The sequence below is a fragment of the Fukomys damarensis genome, unplaced genomic scaffold, assembly GCF_012274545.1.
Source record: "Fukomys damarensis isolate Sample0158 unplaced genomic scaffold, DMR_v1.0_HiC HiC_scaffold_16, whole genome shotgun sequence".
Lineage (NCBI taxonomy): Eukaryota > Metazoa > Chordata > Mammalia > Rodentia > Bathyergidae > Fukomys > Fukomys damarensis.
Genome location: NW_022900928.1, coordinates 110,242,053 through 110,265,260, shown reverse-complemented (window position 1 = coordinate 110,265,260; position 23,208 = coordinate 110,242,053). Strand labels below are relative to the sequence as shown.

Below are 23,208 nucleotides of genomic sequence, written 5' to 3'. Positions count from 1 at the left end.
GAACTCACTTGGTAATCCAGGCTGGATTCAAACTCACAGCAATCCTTCTGCCTCAGCCTCCCAAGTGCTGGGATTACAGGTGTGCACCATGATGGCCAGATTATTTCCTTCCACTTTCTATAGGACAAAGCAGTCACTGACCCAGGCCAGATTCAAGGGAATGGAGAAATAGACATCACCAGTAAAAGGGAATTGTAGGGAGATTTGTAACAGTTATCATTAAGCAACCTTACACCTGGGGTCTGTTTTGGGGCATGTGTTAACTCCAAGTGAAGACATTGGCTGAATTAAACAGTGGAGAGGGTACCAAGGCTACTTATACAGTTGTTGCATTTAAAAGGTGTATACCACAGCGTGTGTCATATAAACCCTTTCAAATGTGAATGAGGTTGATGATAATGATGATCATTCAGTGATTAGAAGAACAGTGGAGAAAGAGGGATGGATTTTTACATAGAGGAGCGAAATACTAAAATGTTCTGAATGATTAATATGGTATCTTTCAGCAGCACAATTACAGTAGGAAGACTGGAGAAATGGAAATCATGAAGTTATTTGGTACATTGGATGTAAGATTATAAAGAATAGGAATGATTATGTAGTAGAATGAAATGAATTGATATATGATTTGCTATGGTTAAAGTTTTGAAGAGAAGAGGAAGAAGAGGCCCAGCAAATTTATGGTACTGCCAATTAGACTTTGTAAACTGTTCTAGGCAGGTCCTGATAGTGACATGGGAGAATACCAAACCTCAATTGACATCCAACTTGATGTCATCTGATTTACAAGTCTGTAAACTCCATTGTGATAGATGAGTGAAAAATATTATATCATTCAGAACACAAATAAATCCTAAATTGCATACATGAAACTTGTACAGCCCTAATTGTGTTTTCTCTATGGACCATTCTCTGTGTGATGTATTAATTCTTTAAAGCCATTTTCAAGGAAAGTCAAATAGTCTCCATCTCTGTTGCCTGTTGCAGTTGGCTGTTGGCTTTCTAAAGCTCCATTTGAGAAATATCTTGACGTCTGGGATAGGGGAAGAGAGTGCTGTGGTTAATCATTAATGTTTACAAGAGATGAAGAAAAGACTGATAGTAGACATGCTCTGTGACTTGTCATTCCTATAAATACGAAATGCTATAATCTCACTAATTCACTTTCTACATTACTTAATAACATAGGAATATATGAATGAGTGCAGTGTTTTTTTACAATTATATGTATAATTCTGGGGTTGCTTAGCAAACAGAAATAATGTATCATTAGTTTATTCAAAATCTTACGACAACTGAGCCAGTATTATTTTGCCTACCTTTTAATGTTTTTTAAGAAAATCTATGCTAAAATGTTAAAATCTTATAGCTTTGTTCACTTTTATACAATTTTTAGAAAAATGCCTTAAATTTAATTCATTAAATAATTTAAAACATTGCTTAAACTATTTTATTCATTATTTGACTAAAAGTTTTTGCTTGGTTGGTTTTGTTTTGCTTTTTAGCATACATTCTTATTCCTAGAGTGTGCATTAGTTAGTTACCCTGTTGTTTTGTCTTCCCTGTAGAAAACCTGTGGTAAAGAAAATGGTTATGTAAACCACCATCTTTGAAATTAAAAGTGCATTGTTTTCATTATTACAATTGAATCAGATTTAAAGTGCATTGTTCTTTTCATTTGCCTTTTTAAAGGACAAAATGTTTTAATAACTGTACATAATAGCTCCTGCCATGTGAGAGTGCTGACTTTCAACAACAAAGTATCTTCAGCAAGAAAAAGACACAGAAGTCTTTTAGTAGCAATCTATTGTGATATGGAAAGACTGTGACTTTTGGTATTTTGCTGTTTTTCTATTGTTGTGACACTGTTGTGCTCCAGAGTAGGGAATTGAAGGTAGGAGCTAAGAGTAATGAAAAGGGACAGGTGTAGTCCCCACAGAGTTGTGTTTATCACGTTTGCCTAACACATGAAAGGTCCCTGATTTGAAACTGGTTGGATACAAAAGGATAAAATATACATGAATACTGATGACAAAAACAATGAGTAATATTGTATAGTGTTATAAATATGTGTGGGATTAAGATGCCAAACAATGATAAAACACACAGAAAAAGGTGAGTGAGCAGAGTCAAGGTGTTCTAATGTCCTAATGCTTTTGAGGAAGATGGTAAAAGGAGTACTGTATTATACTGTAAAAATCAATGGATTAAGGATCCATGTTGTAATCTCTAGGAGGCAAACCATTAAATGAAAAAAAAGGAATGCATAAAATAAAACAACATGAGAAAAATGTAACAAAATATTTGATTAATCCTAAAGAAAACAAGATATAAATTAAATATAAAAAATATTACAGAAAGTCAGCAAAAACAGTTGCTGTTTGAAAAAGTTACTAAAAACCCTCAAGACTCTTCAAAAATAATCTAAGCTTGTTTTGATATTTAAAAATCCTTTAGTGAAATTTACCAAATTAATAAAGAAAATCCATGTGATCATTTCAGTTGGTTCAGAAAAAGCATATGATTAAATTCAGCATTAATATATTTTTAATATTCCTTTGGCAAATTTGGACTATATCCTGTACATACCAAAGAAGCAAATCCTACAATCCACATCACTCTAAATTTGATGAGTTAATAAAATTTGTTTTAAAGAGCAAAACAAAAGCAACTGCTTTGATTATTTCTGTTAATTGCCTAACAGGTGAACTTACCCAGCATGATTGGAATCCCCCAAATAAATAATAATAAAACTATTAGTATTGAATGAAAGAAATTGGACTGTTATCATTTGCAGGTAATGTTTAAATAATAGAAGACTAAAAGAAGCTATAAATATACTACTAGAATAATAAAGTTTTGTGCAGTTGTGGGATATGATCAATAAGTAAAAGCTATTTTAAAACCTTTTACAATTGAAACAAAGTTAGGAAAACATTTAAGATATGTATGTTTATAGAAGAAAATTGCATTGTTTTATTGAAAAAAAATGTATGATTAAATAAATGAGGGACATGCTTTATTCTTGGATTCTTTCTGCTTTACTGTAACTTCTAAGATGAGAAAAAATTCCACTTTCACGGACATAACTTCATTTTTCAAAAATAATATGGGATTAGTCAGACTTCATCTAGTTTATAGCTGGTTTTTGATTAGTTTATCTTACATCATTATTCTGTGTCATTTTAAAGCTCTTCCCTCAAGGTTCCTCATTAAGATAGGACTTTTTCATAGTATCGATCAGATACTGAATTATAACTGTTACACTGTCTTGCATTTAACTTTCAAGCAAAACTGAAGTCTGTTGTTGTTCATTGCAGATTATGCATTCAAAAGCAACATCATTTTTCAGTCCTACACAAATGCCTTGCCTGCAGTCACCTGCAGCTGGGATTAACTGTGAACACAACTCCAAGTCTCAGATGTTAAGAGAACATGTTGCAGACTTAGATTCCTCTTTCCATCCTGTCCTGTCATTGCCGTCAGGTAAGCTTCCTCACGAAAATGTCTAAGTAACTCTGTGTACTTTCTATAGTGAAACAGAACCTTATGTACACAAGTAATCTAAAAAAGTTATTGTCACGAGGCCTGAGCAGTTTTTACAGAGGAATTTAGTTACATGTGACACTGATGTTTTTAAGTTGATTTTTAAATTATTTTTCTTTGAGAAGTGGATTTTAACCTCCTGTGCCATTAAATTTTGTTAAAACTTTTGGCAACCAGCTGTGTTGCTGTGATGTTTCTCAGTAGTAATGGGCTGTTTTACATGGAGTTTTCCCTACCATACAATGTTCTGCCGTTTATAATTATAGACTATATTTAATTTATTCAATTGGGAGGAAAACCATCTATATAAGTTTAGTCAGCTTTTGAACCTAAAGGGTATACATTATCTGAGTAAGTGGAGGCATTTACATCCTACAGCTCTAAGGCACTTTTAAATTCCCAGTTCTTAATATTTTGGGTAACTTTCCCGGGCTTTCCTGTTAGATTCAATGTAAATATTTTAGATGGAAAAGGAACATGCCTCATGTTCCTCACCTCAGGTCCTTCTCTTTATTAGGGATTTCGCAAATGGGCTTTTGTTTCCTTTTCAGCTTGTGTTAATCTTTTTAACGTTTTCAGTTAGGAGACTGTCTCTCTTTGTGATATACTGTTTTTTCTACCTGTATTGTTTCCATACATCTTAATTTAGTTCTTAACAGTATTAACATGTTAACTACACCATTCTTTAAATTCTGAATGGGAATTCCATTAGCCTGTCTTTGAGACAACTTTCCTAGTAGGTAGAAATAATAAAACACTGTACAATATTACTGCAGCTAACATTTATTGTCAGCATACACTGGGCTCTGTGTATACTAGGCATCTTTTATTTTCTTGTTTAATTCTCAAAACAACCCCATGAGAACAGATGGTGTTGTTCTCTGCATCTTACTTATGGGAAAACTAAGCTTAGAGACATGATTTATCCACAATTAGTGTCTTAGACATTTTTCTCATTGCTGGGACAAAATACAAAAACTTGCACCTTAGAGGTTTATTTTGACTCACATTTTAGAAATTTCAGTCGTGCACAATCATTGGCTCCACATAAGGGCCTGGGCAGAAGAAAGCTGTTCCCTTCATGGCAGAGGGGAAGCAGAGTCAAGGGAGAAGGGAAGGGAGCTACATTCTTGCAGGTCACCTCCACACTGACCTCCTCTGACCAGTCCCACCTTGCTGTTGCAAGTCAGCTATAATGCTCCCATCTTCTTTCATACAGGAAGCTCTAGGAGCCATTTTAGATCTATACTTGATCTTAGCCAAAAGGCTGAGAACGATTGGGGACATTTTAGATCTAAACCATAAAACTGAGCTAATAAATGATGGAGCTAGTTCATTCGAAGGTATTCTCCTAAAACACCATTTTGTTTTTGGCTCTTAAACTTCCTATTTCTTAAACCTGCACATGCCTGTAATCTCAGCACTCAGGAGGGTGAGGCAGGAGGATCCCAGGGATTCAAGACCAGCCTGGCTAGTGAAATCAAGGTCAGCTTGAACTACATAGAGTGACCCTGTCTCAAAAAACCAAAACAGCAGTAAAAAACTATTTCATATATATGAAATAATTATTTGGGTGTGTTTCAATACATAATCTTGATTTTTCTTTTGGGAGATTGGTGTGTTTAACATACCTTGATCATTTTCTAACCCTTTACGACCCTCCCTAACTGCTCCTTCCCCACCTGTCTCCTAAGTGATTTTGTTTCCTACCCTCTCTCATTTCATTTCAGATTTCTCTAAGAGAAACCATGTTTGTTTCTGTTGACATGGCCCTGACAGCTGACACCTGTTCTTCATCATAAGACCTAACCCTGAGAATGTGTATAAATATCCTTCATCTTACAGACAGAATCATTATAGGGGACATTATGTTTATAATAAAATTAGCTCACCTTCTTTAGGGCCATCCATTCCTTGAATTCATTTACTAAAAATCTCTTAACTTATATACAGTGTACTGAATAGGTGCTAGGAGTTAAATACAAATAAACCAGGGCACTTGTTTTCCAGTTTAGAACAACTGAAAAGTATACTAAAAAGTTTAAATGTGTTGTGAAGTATTGAGAACCCATAGGTCACAGGGTGGGTACTAAAAATGTTACTCAGGCTGAGTAAGGCTCTTCTCTGGTTATATCATGTTTTAACTCACATGCAGTGGTATAAGAGATATTCTTTTTTTTCTCATTGAGTTTATTGGTACATTTTAGGTATACAGTACAGTTACATTCATCATTGGGATCTTGTACCTTTACGTGACAGGTCTTGGTTTTCATTTTTTCCCCTTTGTTTTATAGCAGTTACATCTCTTTGAAGAAACAATGTTTAGGAATTAGAATGAGTCTGAATCTTGAAATGTTTAAGTAGAATTTTAAGGGAGAACTTTTACAATGTCATTTTGTCACTGACCCTTAAGACAAAAACTCCATGATGATAACCATGAACCAATTTTGTTTTCTCCAACTTTTTCCATGCTCGCACTTGGACTTTACCAATAAAATGATTGTTCTTTTGGTATGGAGGATCAAACTCAGAACCTTGCACTAGTGAGGCAGATGGCAGAACCACTAAGTCCCTGACCCCTTAAAATACATTGAGTAAGAGATACATCTCTTTAAACCCACTCTTGGATCTATCCTGGTTTATCTTAATTTTCTTAATAATAAATGTTTTGATTAGCAAAACTTCCACTGTACCAACTGCTTTATAACCCCCCAGGAAAGGTTTAGGTGTCTATTATTTGTGTCCCCTCTTCCCGCAGTGCAGGCACTGAATGCAGGGCCTCATTCATACTAGGCAAATGTTCTACCACTTAGTCACATCCCCCACCCTTTTTAACTATTATTTAGAGACAAGATCTTGCTAATTTGTCCAGGATGGACTTGAACTTGTGATCCACTTGCCCCAGCCTGTAAGGGCATGTGCCATCATGCCCAGCTAGCCAGGCTTTTTAAGATTGCTTGCATGTTCTCAAAAGAAAAAAATAAATGTGAGCAAATCTTTTAACTTGACTTTTTGGTTGTGACAGGGTGAAATATATAAACATTATAAATTCAGTTTCCCCAAGAATTTAAAGGAAAACTAGTTTGTCAGTTTTAACCATCATGAAAGCAGTTTTCATAAAAGGTTACATCTGAATTATAGCAATATTCCCCTAAGTGTTGTTATCTTTTGCAAACTTCATTATTTCAAATGAATTTTGTGGTGATGTAGTGGAATGGGTTGACAGCCAGTTTTGACTGTTTTGTTAAAGATCTTTAGGGTACATTTATTTCCATTCACCTGTGAATTATATTTACAATTAGTATTTACCTTACCTGTTTTAGGAAGCTCACAAAGCTGTCATAGGTTAAGATCTTGCTTATTAAATACACTATTAAATATACTTAAATAACTTCCAAATGATTGCTACCAACATGCTTGTAGAGTATTCTGACTTTTCAAATATTTATTTTGTAAGCTTGTATGGTATTTATAGAAAGGAAGCAAAATAGTATTCTGTAAAGAATGGTGTTCATGGAAAATATTTTTTAACTTTATTTTTGTAGATGTGCCTCTTCATTTTCACCTTGAAACATTATTTAAAAACAATGAAATCAGAGGAGATCTTGCTGCAAATCAAACTGTAGGTGGCTGTATCTTATCACCATCACCTGGTATGTCACATTTACAAATCTTGTACTTCATGTTGCCTTTTTACAGCCTTCATACTTACTAGTTTTTTGTTCTAAGTAAATAAAATTTAACAAAATAAATATAAATTCCAAATTTTTAACATTTACTTTTTGCAAATCACACACAAACAGAAAGTACACAGGAGCTGCATATCATTTTTGAGGCCCTGAGTTTGATCCTCAACACTAGGAAAAAATGCATAAATGAAAGAAAATACACAGGAGCAATCTTTACAAATGTGTGTGATAACTACTGGATGAAAATTATGAAGCACAACTGATTAATAGAAACAGCATTCCTGTATGATACAGTTGATAAGGATATCCATTCTCTTTATAAGTTCATTTTTAATGCAATTTAACTTGAAGTTCTACTAGATTTGGTTAGCTTAAAATAATTCCATAGGCCCCTGAGAGGATTAAATAAGAAAATATAAAAGGAACTGCTAGAAAATTCAGCCTACCTCAACCATATATGGAAACATGACAAAACTCTGTAATAACTAGATTTTATTTTGCTTACATGTAGGAAGATTCATGAAATAACACTCCATAATTTGTAATTTATGACCTAGAAAGAATTGTGAATCAGAGGTGGAGAACCATTCAATAAACAGTATTGTTAAATTTTTCTGAGAAAAAAATTTAAATACTGTACTCATTTCATATCATGCATCAGAATGAATTCTAGTTGGTTCTAATAATTTTAAGATTAAAACTACATCATAAAACTTAAAAAGAAATTATAATGAAATGTTTATGATTGCCCCACAGGGTGTGAAGATATTATCTGTGCTTGGAAGTAATTGTAAGGCAGAAAAACATTAGCATATTTTGATTAGCTGCAAAGTGAAAATCTTCATAACATCCAAAAGTCATAAGAACTAAGACAAATTATTTCCAGATGAAATAACTACCTAAAAAATCTAAAAACTCAAGAGTCAAATGAATGTCTATTAGAACCAAAGTTTTATTATAAAAAATCAGCAGCGCTGTTAGCGATGGGGTAGGAAAGTCCTTGGTTCAATTTCCAAAACAAAAGAAATAAAATCAGTTTCTAAAAATATCACTAATGACTAGATAGAATTTGTAAAGAAATAATGTATGCTAGTCAGTGTGACAATGAAAATACAACATATCTCTGATTAAACTTAAGGATTTTCATAAAGAAAATGTCAGCAGTTCAGTGAAGGAGGGACACAGAACGATGTTCCTGTATGGAAAGAAATACTCCATTCTTGTTGAAAGCATTGTAACTTGCCAATTTTCCCACTTGTTAATTTATCAGTAGAATATAATTTGAATCAGAATCACAGAAATATTTTTTGAACAGTCATTCTGAAGTTTACACAAATAACTTTAGATTGACAATTAAAAATTGCAAAAGATCCGGAGACATATCAGATATCAAACTGTTATGATCATTAAAATAATGTGATACTGGTGGAAGCCAGATTAAGACTACATACAAAAAGCCTTGAGAGAGACTCAAAGGGTCTCTGTATGATATTGGTATTTTCCTATTGCTGTAGAAAGGGTGGTTTGGTCAATAAATATTCATGACAATAATTTTATGATGCATCCTTTCTATGCCAACATAGAAACTAGTTGAGAGATTTATATTAGGCAATTTTATTAATCTATGAGGTCAGTATTGTTACTATCCTTCAATAACCTTCCCGAATGACAGAGTAGTGGTAGCTGTGATTCAAACTCAAGCAGTCTGGCTCACAGTCCATGCTCTAAACCAACTTTCATCTGTAATCAGCAGCACTCAGTAATGATTAAATGAGATCTGTCCACTATAACAGCACATTACAATTTAAAATGGACAACACTAAAAAATATATTTCAGATGGACTGAAGAGTTAAAAATGAAGCTTGTATTAGAAGAAAAACCAGATGTGACTGGTAATAAAATGAAAATATTACCTAACATTTACTTAGATCTTGTGCCTATTAGAACTTAGAACTTTTGCCTATTATTATGATCAATTCTATAAAAAATTACGGTTTTAAAAAGTACTCTCAGGATTTAAGAATCAATTCAAGCCTTTTTGAAAGCACTGTGAGATACATTACAAAGCCTTTTAAGTATGTTTTTAATAAGATGACTTGTTTAATAAGATAAAATTATCTTGTTTACCTTTATATCTACTCAAAATTAATGTTGACTGAAAACTCTGTATTCTGACGTAATTATACCATTTTCTAGAATCTAATCCTACCAAATGTGAAACAAGCTTTTTACAAATACATTTATCTTACTATTTTTGTGATAGTGAAAAATAAGGAACAACTTGAAGAATGTAATAGGGGAATAGTTAATGTATTGTCATAGTTATGCAACCTTAAAAATCTTAAAAGTTCATGAAGACAGTCACACACTTACAAAAGGATATTGTGACAAAAAGGGATGCAAGCGTTTCACTTCTTGTATTTGATACAATTATAATCATGAAAGGATATTCCTCTTTTCAACCAAAGGCAATGTGTGGACCTTGTTGAGATTCTGATTTGAACAAAAGAGCTATATCTACACATGTACATACATTATACACATACTTTTAATCTAAGAAATGTGAACATGAACTTGTAAATATTAATGTATGATTAATTTTTCATATGTAATAAGGCACCATGATTACCTACACATATGTTGTAGTTTATTACTGGTTCACACTGACATACACAGATGAAAAGATAATAGCTGAACGACAGGTACACGGGAATTCATTATTTTAGTCTCTTTTATTTTTCCACAGTATAAAGTTAGAAAAAAAAAAAAAGCACCAAAGACTAGGAACAACTAGCTATGGCTAGTGGAAGACAGACTAAAAAGCACTGGGAAGTATAGATTATGTTTATATATCTTTTCATGATGTAATCCTACTCATTTGGGTTGATACTGAGATTAAACTTTGTTTAAAGGCAAAACACATTATCTGTGAGCATGATTATATTAAGAATCTCCCTAATCGCAATAATTTCATTATGATATTGATGATAACTATAATGTCCAACAGCTATGGAATACCCAAATGATTATGTCTCTAATCAGAAAAATGTACAGCAACCACATGCAGAAATATTGAACAGTTATGCGATAAAAAGTTATTTTATCCTAATTAAAATTATGACTTAATATTTAAAATGTATATGAAGTATGAAATGTACAGGCATGTTTATGATTGAAAATGTGTGCAAAAGTGAAAGTACATTGTGTGTTAGAAGTTAAGATGACTGTATTTCTTCTAATGTTGCTCTATTTATCTAACTTAAGATGAAGCAATGTAAATATGTCAGGCATAGAACTTGTACTCTCAATCATGTAATGATACATTACATGCCACACTGGAATAGAAGGGGTAAGGATAACAATGGAATACACTTGAGATGAAGGCTGCACTATCGTTAGACACATCAATAAGGTATTCTTTTGTATAACATCCCCATACAGAGGTTTTATCCTCTGTATCTGTCCAAAATAGCTCGCCACTGACATTTAGTGATTTCTACAGAAATAAATACAACTAGAGTTTAATATTTTGAGAATTTTGGGCCTTGTGATTCTGCATTCTAACAAGGTCGAAGGAGATTCAGATGCTATTGGTCCATACTGTGCGACAAGGTTTTAATAATGGACAGAAACATTCATCACAAAGACCTACAACAGTTTGGTGTGTTCAGGTATCTACAAATAGCTTGGTATTCCTGCACAGTAAACTGCATGAAGGAGAGCAAACAGATCCTACTGTGCTTTGCCAGAGAGTCTGGGTACAGCCTAAATTATCTGTTAAATTTTGCATTTATAGTGACACTGTTGACTTCAGATAAGGAAATAGGGAAAAGTCACACTGTAGAGGTAAGGAGTAAGTACACGATTAGCCTCAACATGAGGAAACACTGTTCAAGACAAAACCAATCCAAGGGTATTTATAAAAATATTAAAGGTTATGAAAAATGACAGTGCAACTGTTGCAGATATACAACTATAGAGAGACCTGGAAACTAAATGCAATGAATGATTGGAATTGTCTACAGAGAATTTTATAGGGATAACTGGTAAAATGTGAACATTTACAGATTAGCTAATGGTGTTAATTTATGACAACTGTGTGGCTTTGTAAAAGAATGTCACTTTTTGAGAAATACACATGTAATCTATATAAAAGAGCCTCGTGTTAGAAACGAGTACAGAAAGAAAGAGGTAAAACAAATGTGATAAAAATCTTAACTTTGGGGGAATCTGAGTAAAGGGGACATGAAAAGACCAAGTTTTTTCAAAGTTTAATTTTGTTAAGATTTGAGAATGGATAGAAGAGGAGGAACAAGGGAACTATAACCAGTATACGATCCAAAACTAAAGGTAAAGGTCTCATCCTTTACCCACAGTCCCTCATATCTAATCAACAGTTTGTCGATATCATCTATAAATGTTTCAAATCTGTATTACTACAATAGTCTAGCATAACGGTATATACTGCTGAAAGAGACTACAAAGTTTTATTTCCCTTTGACCATTATAGCCAGTGATCTTTACCAGTGCAATCTAACTGTCATACCTGCTCCCTGCTCCTATCCTTTTAAGACATCTGAGGGAATATTCTTGAGGCCCCAAAGCCCTCCCTACACAGGTGACTCCTAGCCGCTCCTGGATCCTTTTCATTGCCTTCCCTTCTTCTACACTACATAGCTACTGTTCAGTTCTCAGATTTGTCGCACTGCCTTGGCCTTTCTACAAGCTGTGGTAAACAGAAGGAAGAATCTTCTGGGGTGTGCTTAAACTCCAGCAAAATAACAGAAGCTCTACCACGGGTTACCCCTCCAGCACTCATAGGGATCCTCAAGCCATCTGTTTTCCTCCCCACCTAACATCTTTGATTGGTAGGAAATCTTTGGGGCCGTCTTAGAATTCCTACCTACCATTTTCCCTAGCTATGCAAGTTACTGTTTTCTTACACCAAGTTTCACTCTGTCAACTGAAGCCTCATTTCTCTTACCATTTTAACCATCGTCTTGTAACTTTCAAAGTAACTTCCTCCCATGATGTGTTACATGACTGATTTTTCTGTTTTCATTTGCTTTAACACTGTTCAAGTGAGTTCTCTAATTATCAGGGCTAATTCTGGAAAAACATTTGGCTATTTCTTCAGTTACTCTTCACTCTATCCTCTTACCCCACTTCATTATTTTCCTCATATTTTCCATCACTGTTACTTCAAATTGTCAACTTTTCTTCCAGGCCCAATCTCAATTTCCCGTATCTGTTACTCATCTTAAGTAATGCTGCTTGTTTTTAGTTGAGTAATTATAGTTTTATAAGATTTCTGTAGAGAGTCCTCTTGACTTTTCTTTATAACGTTGGTTGTTTTAAAGACTTGTTCATTTGTATTCTATAAATGTTCCAACAACTATTTCTTGAGAGGGTTCTTCGACTTGTAGTTTATGAAGCTGCTATTCAAGATTTGTAGATTTTGTGCACTCATCTTTGAGGTTGATATTCCCTGTTAAGAAGACTCTTCTACTGCTACACCAGTACTGGAAATATGAGGTCCAGATAGACATTATTCATACTGATAAAAAACATTTATTAAGCACTTATTACTCCAGACACTAATTCCTTTACTGCGGGAATTAACTCATTTAGTCTTCATAAGCCCAAGATAGTTATTATCCTTGTTTTAAAGATAAGGAAACAGGTATAGTGACTCATTAAGTATCTGAAAATTGTTTTAAATTCATTGTTTAAAAGAAAAATGTAAGAAGCCAGGCATATGGCAAATGCCTATAATTCCAACACTTGGGAGACAGAGGCAAGACTACTTACTCTGAGTTCAAGCCCAGCCTGAACTACAAGTGTGACCCTGTATGAAAAAAAGGAGGCTGTGTGTGTGTGAATTTTTAAAAAGTATGACATAATACTTTTACTTTGAAATCATCTCTGGCTACCACAATAAAATTTAGAAAATATTCACTAAACAAAGTCTGGTTCTTCCTCTCAGGAAGTCCTAGTCTGTTGTGACCATAGTGGTTGGATTTTTCCTGGTCCTAAATTATTCCCAGATTTTAAGGTAGGCAACTTTAGGGTTCAGATCATATTCAACCAAGAACTAATCTAGAATACTCTGAGAAGACCACCTTACTTTTACATCCTCTCAAAAACAACAACAACAAAAACAAAAACAAAAAGCCAAACAAAATCGAGCAAAACATAGCAAACTGGGCACTCTTTGAGAATGTTTTTAAGGAATCCTATTACATGTAGTTTTAGTTTAAGAGTTGTTCATCTTGATATTTCACTGGTATCTTAAAATCCGATACTATATAACTTAAAACAGATGAATATGTTCATTATCTATTTGTGTTAAGAAACCAAAACCTCACATTTCCTTCTCATTTGTTTTAGTGCAGAGTACTTCTTTGAATCAATGGAGAAATGGATATTCACCTATGTGTAAGCCTCCAATAAGGTCAGAATCTTCTATACAACTATTACAGGGAAGAAAGAAAAGACATTTGAGTGAAACAGCAATAGGTAGGTTAAAATGGGTATATATGTTCATTAGTGTTAAACATTAAAATAAAACTTTGGTTTCAGAGAATCCCTGAATCACGAGTACCTATAACCCAAAACAGTCACTAATCACACAAAACATCTATGACCCTATGAACATATTCATGTAGCTGATTAACAGTTTGTAGACTTAGTATCTATCCACTTTGTGGCAATTAAGAATTTCTTCCTATGTTCCCTGACTAATTTTATTCTATGAACTGTTGTGTGGATAGGATTTAGACTCCAAGGTTATTCTGGATTCAGAATGGGTCAGTACAAGATTGCCTTTCAGAAATTTATCACCATTTAAAAATTCTTCAGGATTTTAAGAAAGAGATCATGATTTAACTGAGGTGCTCAACTATCTTGTTCGGTTCTCCTTAGAGGTCTTTAAATGTAAAGCTTCAAAATGACCAAGAGTTAGCAAAGCGTGTTTCTTTGTGGGGACATAGAGGAGGCAATCACTGCTGTTATTGTCAATGATAAAACTGGCAAGATATTTTGATTAGCAAGTTCTATCAAGTATTCCCCAAATGTAATATCAATAGCATACCCAATAAAGTAGAAACTAATTACATCCATGATGCACTGAATTAAAATTATACAGAATGGGTTTCATATTCATCTCTAGTGTCTACAGAAATGTCACCAAAAACAGACCAAGTAGACTGACTGTGACAGAAAATGAACCAACCCCCATGTTTCTAGATATTTCACTATTCCCTTTGTCTCACTCCTAAGCATGACCAAGAATCACCTAGCTTTTAAGGAACTTTCACACATGCATACCAAAACATAGGAAAACTCTCTTGAATAAGATGCATTATGAAATACATTCCCTAAGATATAAATAATACAGTGTTTCACTAGAATTGATCATTAGATCCAATTTCAAGTTTAATGCAGATACTGTACAAGGAAAAGAACAAATGAAATGATATAAGAACAAATGAAATAAATAATTACATAATTTGCAAAATCCAGGACATATGGTCTAGTCCATGTAACAAGTGATGTCATGAAAAATGAACTATTCTAGATTGTAAGATGGCCTAGGAGACAATAACCAGTTTCATTCTGAGGATCCTGATTCAAAGAAACTAAGTCATAAAGGATATTTTTTAAACAAGTTAAGAAATGTAAATGTGGCCTGGTTATTAGATTACACAAAAAATATTCTTGTTAGGTTTCATAATGAAGCAAAACAGGCAATGGCAGTAAATAAATGCATAAACAGGGATTGAAAAAAACAGAAGGAACTTGAAAAAAAAACATGTGAATAAAAGTAAACATCTAATCAATATCCAGACAAATTTCATCCATGAAATGCTATAAAAAATGAACAGCAGACATCAATTTTAGTCCATGTGCTGCCGAAGCAAACACAAACCAGACATCAAACTTTCAGAAATTTTAGTTGTAGAAACTTTTTCAAACCTCAAGAGTGTTCAGAAAATCAAGTTAAAGAAATCTCAGAGAAAAGAGAAAGTCAGATATGAACAAATGAGAGAACAGATAAGAAAATTATGATTAGTCCTGACATGCAACTACTACTATTGGTAGTAATCACAGAAAGCAGAAGACATGATAGAGCAGATGGTATTACTCAAGGAATAATATGAAATGTACTGGATTAAAAAAATAAACCACAGGGCCAGGGATTTAGCTCAGTGGTTCGGTGGCCTTGAAAGCTCAAGGACCCAAGTTCAATCCCTGATACCAAAAAAAAAAAAAAACAAAAACCCACACACACACAAACCCAAGATCCCAGAAAATAGAAATACTTTATATAAAGCAAGACTGGATAAAGTTCTTCATTTACAATTTCATTTTGCTTACTTACTGATATATGAATTTAAAAAACCAATAGGGAAACAGTTAGCACCTAATCGGGAAAATAATTCTGATAATCTTGACCATGTTTAACGTGTGACATTCTGAATGGTTCTTTCCATGGCAGGAGAAAGGGATAGATTTGAGGAATTTGCTTTCCAACACACAGAACCAGGATCACATTGCAATTTTACTGCTGTCTCTAATTTCAATGTTATAGGAAGAACCCCGAATTCATCATCACAAGTAGGTTTTTGTTTTGTTTTGTTTTGTTTAGATTGAACTCTAAAATTGCTTTATTTTGAAATAAAATGAAAATGGCCTGCAGAATTATTCTGTTAATCTTTATCAGCCTTATTTACTAGCACGTTTAGAACTACCTTACTAGGAAGCTGTAAATTTGGTTAGAAAAGACATTTTTACCTAGAAGCTAAGAGTTTATTAATAATCTTTGGTTATGGTTTCTTTTTCTGTTAAAAACATTTATCATAGCTATCTCTACTCTGTAACGTATGAATTTAAATATAGTTTTTGCTAAAGAGAATTCAGGATTTATGTTGCTAATCTGTTTTGTTTGTCATATGGTCAGGGACTTGAGAGGTCCAAAGGTGAGAGATTTAGAAATCAATGGTCTGAATGACGGTTGGGGACAAAGGAACACATAAATGAAGCTCGTAATAATTACCTTTACTGAAGGGTTCAAACCTTTCCTAATAATAAGCTATGTTTGTGCATATAAATATATACCACACACCCACAGAGGTTTGTTTTAATTTACAAAATATAGGCATGCATTTTTAATTGGTAACATTTTATAATCAGATTTTATAACAATATATTTATAAAAACTATCCCACAGATATACAGCACATTATCTTTTTTATAACAAATGAAAGAATATCACCACAGATAACTAGATACTACTGTAAAGCAGTACCATAATCCTGTTTTGCAGAGTACTGCACGGCGGAGGTTAAGAAGTGAAAGCTCTTATGACATAGATAACATTGTGATTCCTATGTCATTAGTAGCCCCAGCTAAGTTAGAAAAACTCCAATATAAGGAAATACTGACTCCAAGGTATGTATACTTACCTGACAACTGTTCTTTCTTCTTCAATAAACTGAAATGTGGAGTAAAGTTAGAATTTTAACTGAGATGTTCCCCTTCTTCCCACCCCACTTGTAGAGTCATGGAGGGAAACAGGTGAAGAAAACTTTACTTACTCATGCTAGAAAAAAATGCCATGTGTTATCACAACTTTACTTCTTATTTTTAAGAAGTGATAATTTCTAGACTGATTTACTTTAGCAATGTCTTTTTTCAGTTGTAACTTATGTATACAGCATGAAAAGATACGTTAGTGATGTTTAAAACTATAGTAACATATGACACCTACATTAAAAGCTAGTTACACATGAGGTTGCAAAGAGTTAAAGAAAGGAACTCAGTTTACACATTATATCATACTCCAAGATAAAACACGTGATAAGGAAAATAAGATTTTGATATACTGCCAAGTGAGCATTAAACACATTATCTAGAAATATGAATGGAAAAGACTGAGAGGATATCCATGAGGTTAAAGAGGTAATTTTTACAGGGAGATCATAAAAAAGGCAGACAGACAAGTGTATAAGGCTTAGTTATACTGAGGTTTTGGCAAAGGTTAATAAAGGGAGTTAAGGCTGGAAAAGAACCAGACTGTGGAGGTCCCTGAATGCAATTCACAGATCTTCTATAGGCAGTGATATTAGCACAATTTTTAGTGATGAAGAGTTTAAAATTTATGACTATGACACCAGAAAGTAGACACAGAAATGGCTGGATATTAAGAAATGAGTCTTGTAATAACAAATAAAGTTAATTCCTACCTATCTCTATTTTAATTTCATCATTAATTTTATTTCATTCATTACTATATTAAGAGAAGTAATCTTAGAAAGTATTATGAGAGCTGATATATAGAGAATGTCCAATTTTTCTTCAAAAATAATCATTTTCTCACCAAAAAAAAAAAAAAATCAGAAGATGGTACAAATCAAGTCTTTTTTCTCCTTATTGGCCAAGCCAGTTTATTGGCATATCACTGACTGAATTCAAAGTCAGTACATAATTATGACATATAAAGGGTAGCTACATAAGAGATGGTCTGTTCACTCTAAGGTAAAAAGTAAAGACTTCTCATCCTTTTCTCATAGTACAAATACCCTTTCTCTTTAAGTAAAGTATTAAAATAACGACCTGAATTATGGACTTTCCAAGGACAGAAACTAATATATTTAGCTATACCTAGAGAATAAAATTGCTACGTTTAGAAAGATTAATAAAAGCTGTTTGAAATGGGTTTGTTATCTTCAACAGCTGGAGAATGGCTGTTCTTCAGCCTTTGGATGAATGTAACTTAGGTGAAGAGGTAAGCTACCTTTCATTTAATAGGAGAACTGCACTTTACATATTATGATGCATGCTTAATTTGACATTTAAGGAACTAAAAGGGAACACAAATCTTTTAACTTCTACTAATTTTTTTCTTTACACTTATAACAAGGAAGCTTTTGACAAAGGATATTAATGCTACTAAAATGTTTCTGTGCATATTTGAGTACCAAAGTAACAATTATAATGGAATTATTTAAATGAATTGACACTGAATTTATTTTGAGAGCTACATTTATCTTGGTAGTAGTCATATTTCTCTGTACAAGGAGACTTAGTATCAAACTATTCATATCTGCAATGCCATTATAAAAATATTAGGGTCAATTTGCTTTACAATTTGGAAGATTTTAGACTTTAGAAAGACAATGTGATACATATGTCATGTAACACCACTGCAGTCGAAGACAGTGCTGTAGTCAAATATGCACGGGAAATGGGATATACATTAGAAATAATCTCACTCTGTTTTAGATCAAACTGTGTGTGAATTGTATGAAAAACTAGTTTTTTTCAGATTTTTGGATTTGGGGATTTTAGGTAAAGGACTGGGGACCTGTACAGATAAAATTACATTAAGAACAATTACAGGGGAAAACTCATCACTTCAAAGTGATGGTCTGTGTAGAAGCAGTATAGAATACTGTAGAAAATAGTTGGTTTCTGTCAAATAACTGTCTCTGTCCAGCATTCAGATTTTTCATGAACCAGATTTACCTTTCCTTTAATGCCCTTTCCACTTCTAAGGCACTCTTCCTGATTCAGTGATCCTGGCCAGGAAACTCAAACTCCTATACACCATGGCTCAAACAGTTATCTAGATTAGAATCTGAGATAAGTATTAAATAAATTCTGGTTTATCTCAGACAACAGTTCATATTAACAAGTTCTAAGAACAATGTGTGTTCCGTAATGGAAAACCAATGAAAACTGTGATGAATGATTACAGCATTGAGGATATTTTCTGTAAGGTTTAGCAAGTTCGAAGCCCAACCCATTTGTAATCTAGGTAAGTCTTCAAACATGAGTCCAGAGTGAAGAGTTTAAAAAAAAAGTTTCCAGCTGGGCATGGTGGCACATGTCTATAATCCTAGCACTCAGGAGGTTGAGGCAAGAAGGTTGTTGCAACTTTGAGGCCAGTCTGGATTACATAGTGAGTTTAAGACCAGCCTGGACCACAAAGGGAGACCCCCCGCCCCGCCAAAAGTTCCAGAATCCCATTGGAGATTAATCTAACATTTGTTTTCTGGACTGACACTAACTGCATTTAGTTTGCTTGCTGTTGTTCTCTAGATGAGGACACTTTGAAATCTGTGTCATATTTCAAAATGTTTCCCATAAAAGCAAACTGTTTTTCTAATTCCAGGTAGAAGATTTTTCTGATGAAGTCTTTGCTCTAAGGCACAAAAAATATGAAGAGAGAGAGCAAGCCAGGTGGTCACTATGGGAACAAAGCAAGTGGCACAGAAGAAACAGCAGGCAAGTATTTTAAACTGAAAACCCAAAACTACAGGATCCATATGGAATGAACAAAAACTTCATGAAGTCTGGGTGACACCACTAGAAAGGATAACGTAAGCACAGTATGGAATGTCAGCTGTTTTTGTCCTAGCATGTGCTGTCACACACTACATATACTAAGCTTATATTTAGGCCGATTATATAATGATTAGAGAAGTTTCTGTTATTTTGCTCTATTTCTCATGAAAACTCTACAAATAAAGTAGGCTAGTGGACCCAACAAAGGTGTGGAATTCAGGTCGTCCATTTTAACATGCAGTATTTCAAAAATAGTATTTTAAAACAAAATTTCTCAAGAAATCTCTCGTCTAAAAACCAAATAATCTAAAAAACTTTAAAAAACATTAACAGATCTTAGAGAAGGGACAATAAACAAACATATTTAGTAGTTAAAGATTTGAAAGAATCCCTGGCATTTTACACTACTTATATTTATTATTTTTTGGTACTGAGGATCAAACTTGGGTCCTTGTGCTTGCGAGGCAGGCAGTAGAACCAATGCACTAAATCCCCAGCCCTAAATTTAATTATTTTTAAATGGTCAAAACTCAAAAAGCAAGATAATATGAAGTCTGCCAGTCACTTTAGTTAAGGGTTATCTGTCATTTAATTAGTATTATTATAAAAAACCTTGTTCTGTACAGGTCTCAAGATACCTAGATTTGCTGTAATCCTCGTTCAAGTTCTCCTTACAAAGATGAGATCAAAGATTGTTGAGGGTCAAGGAATTGCCCCCATTTGTCTTCCAAAACACAAAAAGCAAACCAAATTATGTAGCAAAAAACTCACTAGAATAATTTGGCAGACTAGTGAAGTAGTATGTAAAAGCCTTTGAGATATGAAAATAGCATCAGGAAGATGAAAAATGATTTTTTAAAGAACTTTTATACAGAACTGTTTAAATAAAAACCATCAAGCTGACTTAGTGATACCTTGGTTCACAAAATGTTAAGATCTCAAGAGATAACAAATAGTATTTATTTTCTTGCTAGAGCTTACAGTAAAAATGCTGAAGGACAGGAGATGGTTCTAAAGGAATCCCTGAATGACATCAGTGGCAGTCAGCACTGCACTGCTCCAAGTCCCCCTGAGTTGCCTGCAGCACATCCTGACTTGTGTGCACACGGCTCACCCTTTTCAAATGAAAGCCAAGAGTTCAAGGTACATGTATGATTCACTTCATTGCCTTTTTTTTTTTGGTACTGGGGATTGAACTCAGGTCCTTGTGCTTGCTTGCAAGTCAGGCAGTGGAACCACTGAGCTAAATACCCTGGCCCTTCACTGCCTTTTGGCTTTTTAAAATATTGATGTGGAGAAGTTGCTTACGGCAAATTTAGTTTGATCACTGAGTGTCTAGCTGCTGGGTAAGAATCAGATCTGTACTGCAGATCAGTCACTGTCGGCAATCATTTTATTGTGTAGAATGTCAGCACCAACTGCCACCTGCTTACTTACCTAGTAGGGAATGGGCATGCTACTGAAAGCAAACAATTTTGACTAATGGAGGACAGCAGCTGGTATGCAGTAAATGTCAGCTGCTATTTCTCTTCCTCCTCTTGTATTTTTTTTTTTTTTTTTTGATACTGGGGATTGAACTCAAGACCTTTCACTTGAGAGGCAAGGGAGGCACCACTGAGCTAAATCCCCAGCCCCCTCCTCTTTTATGTCCTTACTTGTCACCTCATAGAGGTAATTCTTACCTTAAAGGTAGTGCTTTTTAATACTGCATCCATTGTGCACTTTTCTTCATAATAAATAATGCCAAAAAAAGAACCAGATCTAGAAGGGAAAATGGAGTTTATGAAAGGAAATTAATAGACACATTGCAGAAAACTTAAGGAAGAGTCAGTGGGAAAGGGGCTTTCCTAGAGTATACTCCAGCTGAAAATGAAGACCAGTGCCCTGTTGGTAGCATTTCCTCTTCCTGACAGTGGCAAAGAGAAGAAATAATTCACCAGTCACTAAATTCCCAGAACGCCCCATTTGAGTTATACAGGTCCACATGAAAACATATACATTTACATGCTAAAAGAACAAGGCAATGGTTAGGAAATTATTACAAATGAATTTAAACAAAACAAATTGAAACTTAACTGAAAAAGTTTTCCCTTTCAGTCTTTGTGGTGGGAACGACGGGCTTTTCCGCTGAAGGATGAAGACACAGCAGCCTTGTCATGCCAAGATGAAGGAAAGGAGCAGCCCGAGAGGCCAAGTGCAGCTTTCCATGGCGAAGTCTTTGGTACCAGTGCATCAGAGAACAAACACCATCCAAAAACTCAGTTAGATGGGATGGAAGAATATAAAGCCTTAGGTCTAGGACTTACTAATGTTAAAAAAAATAGGTGACAGGGAACAGGTTAAGAAAACTATGTAAATGAAGGAAAGATAGGAGAAAAAAAAAGCGGTGTGTTGGACCTTCCACATCTTTGCGTCCCAATTCCAGAATAAGAGAATGGACTGCATGTATTCATCTTTTATGCTACCTACAAAACAGGCAAGATAAACATCTTTTTTCTTCCTGAAGCACAGAAGTAGCTAGTTAGCTTTTTACCTGTAGACAAATGTTCATCATTTGTATTTATCATACAAATTACAAGCACCAATATATTAACTTTTGCAATTTGATGTCCAATCACATTACCGCATAATTTTTAACATCACACACCACACAGACACACAAACACACACACACATACAGACACACACCCACACATAGAGCCATGCATCAAATGATTCTTTTTTCTATTCCTATGACAATTCACTGAAATTCCCTCAAATATACTGGAATATATACGTGTATATACAGTATATACACATATATACATACATGCACATAAGCATAGTTTTAAAACCGCACTGGCAATGAAAATGCATGTTTGGAATACACTACAAAATGTCAGCTATAATATAAAGCACGGGTCTCTGCTGAGGAAAGACACTTTTGAGTTTGACTATGGAGAGGGAGTAGTTCTGGATTTGTTTTTCACATGTTTACACAAGAGTCATTTAGGGAAATTCTTCTGTTAGGTAACAATTCTCATTTATTCAAATGCTGTTAACTGCTAGGTTAACCACAGGGCACTGTTTACTCCTAACAGGGAAGACAAGCAAACTGGTGTTAATTATCAGTGCAGTTTTTAACAGTTACATCTTTGAAAACTCAATATGTTTTGCCTATATTATCTTATATATCTCATGAAGAAAAATCAACTTAAAAATGTGGAACAAACAGGAAAGTCCTTCATTATACCGTTTTTTAGAGTATTGTAATTCTAGTTTATTTGGTCCTTCAATGCTGTAACTATTCAAATAAAAATCTATTTTTAGTTGCATCCTAGATTGAGAATGAAATATTCAAAGGACAATACTTCATTATTAGATATTAAGGAGCATACATTAAGAAGATTCCTTTTGAAATTATTATACTTTTTTTTTCCTAAGTGAAAGTTAAGAACAATTTGTATGTATCCATGTAACTGAAAATTCTGGCCATCTGCCCATGGCTATCAGACTTAACAGTAAGTTTTTGTTCCAGATTGGAAATTATATTGTTCCTTTTGAAGGAAAAAACAACTTTCAATTCAATACTGACAAACTTCTGCTTGTAGTTTTACTGTACATTTATTTTTAAAGAAAAAA

The 23,208-nt window shown here is 34.0% G+C and overlaps 1 protein-coding gene across 1 annotated transcript in view; it reads left to right on the top strand.

Annotated features, from left to right (window-relative positions):
* The window catches only part of Kansl1l (KAT8 regulatory NSL complex subunit 1 like), a 110,462-nt gene extending 88,238 nt beyond the window's left edge, over positions 1-22,224 (top strand). The window contains exons 7-15 of the mRNA XM_010616055.3: positions 3,321-3,486; positions 7,092-7,199; positions 13,627-13,755; positions 15,737-15,855; positions 16,565-16,689; positions 17,974-18,025; positions 19,415-19,527; positions 20,562-20,730; positions 21,685-22,224. Of these exons, the coding sequence (XP_010614357.1) occupies positions 3,321-3,486; positions 7,092-7,199; positions 13,627-13,755; positions 15,737-15,855; positions 16,565-16,689; positions 17,974-18,025; positions 19,415-19,527; positions 20,562-20,730; positions 21,685-21,915 (1,212 nt within the window). The 3' untranslated portion in view covers positions 21,916-22,224. The remainder of the gene's footprint in view (positions 1-3,320; positions 3,487-7,091; positions 7,200-13,626; positions 13,756-15,736; positions 15,856-16,564; positions 16,690-17,973; positions 18,026-19,414; positions 19,528-20,561; positions 20,731-21,684) is intronic.
* The last annotated feature ends 984 nt before the right edge of the window (positions 22,225-23,208 follow it).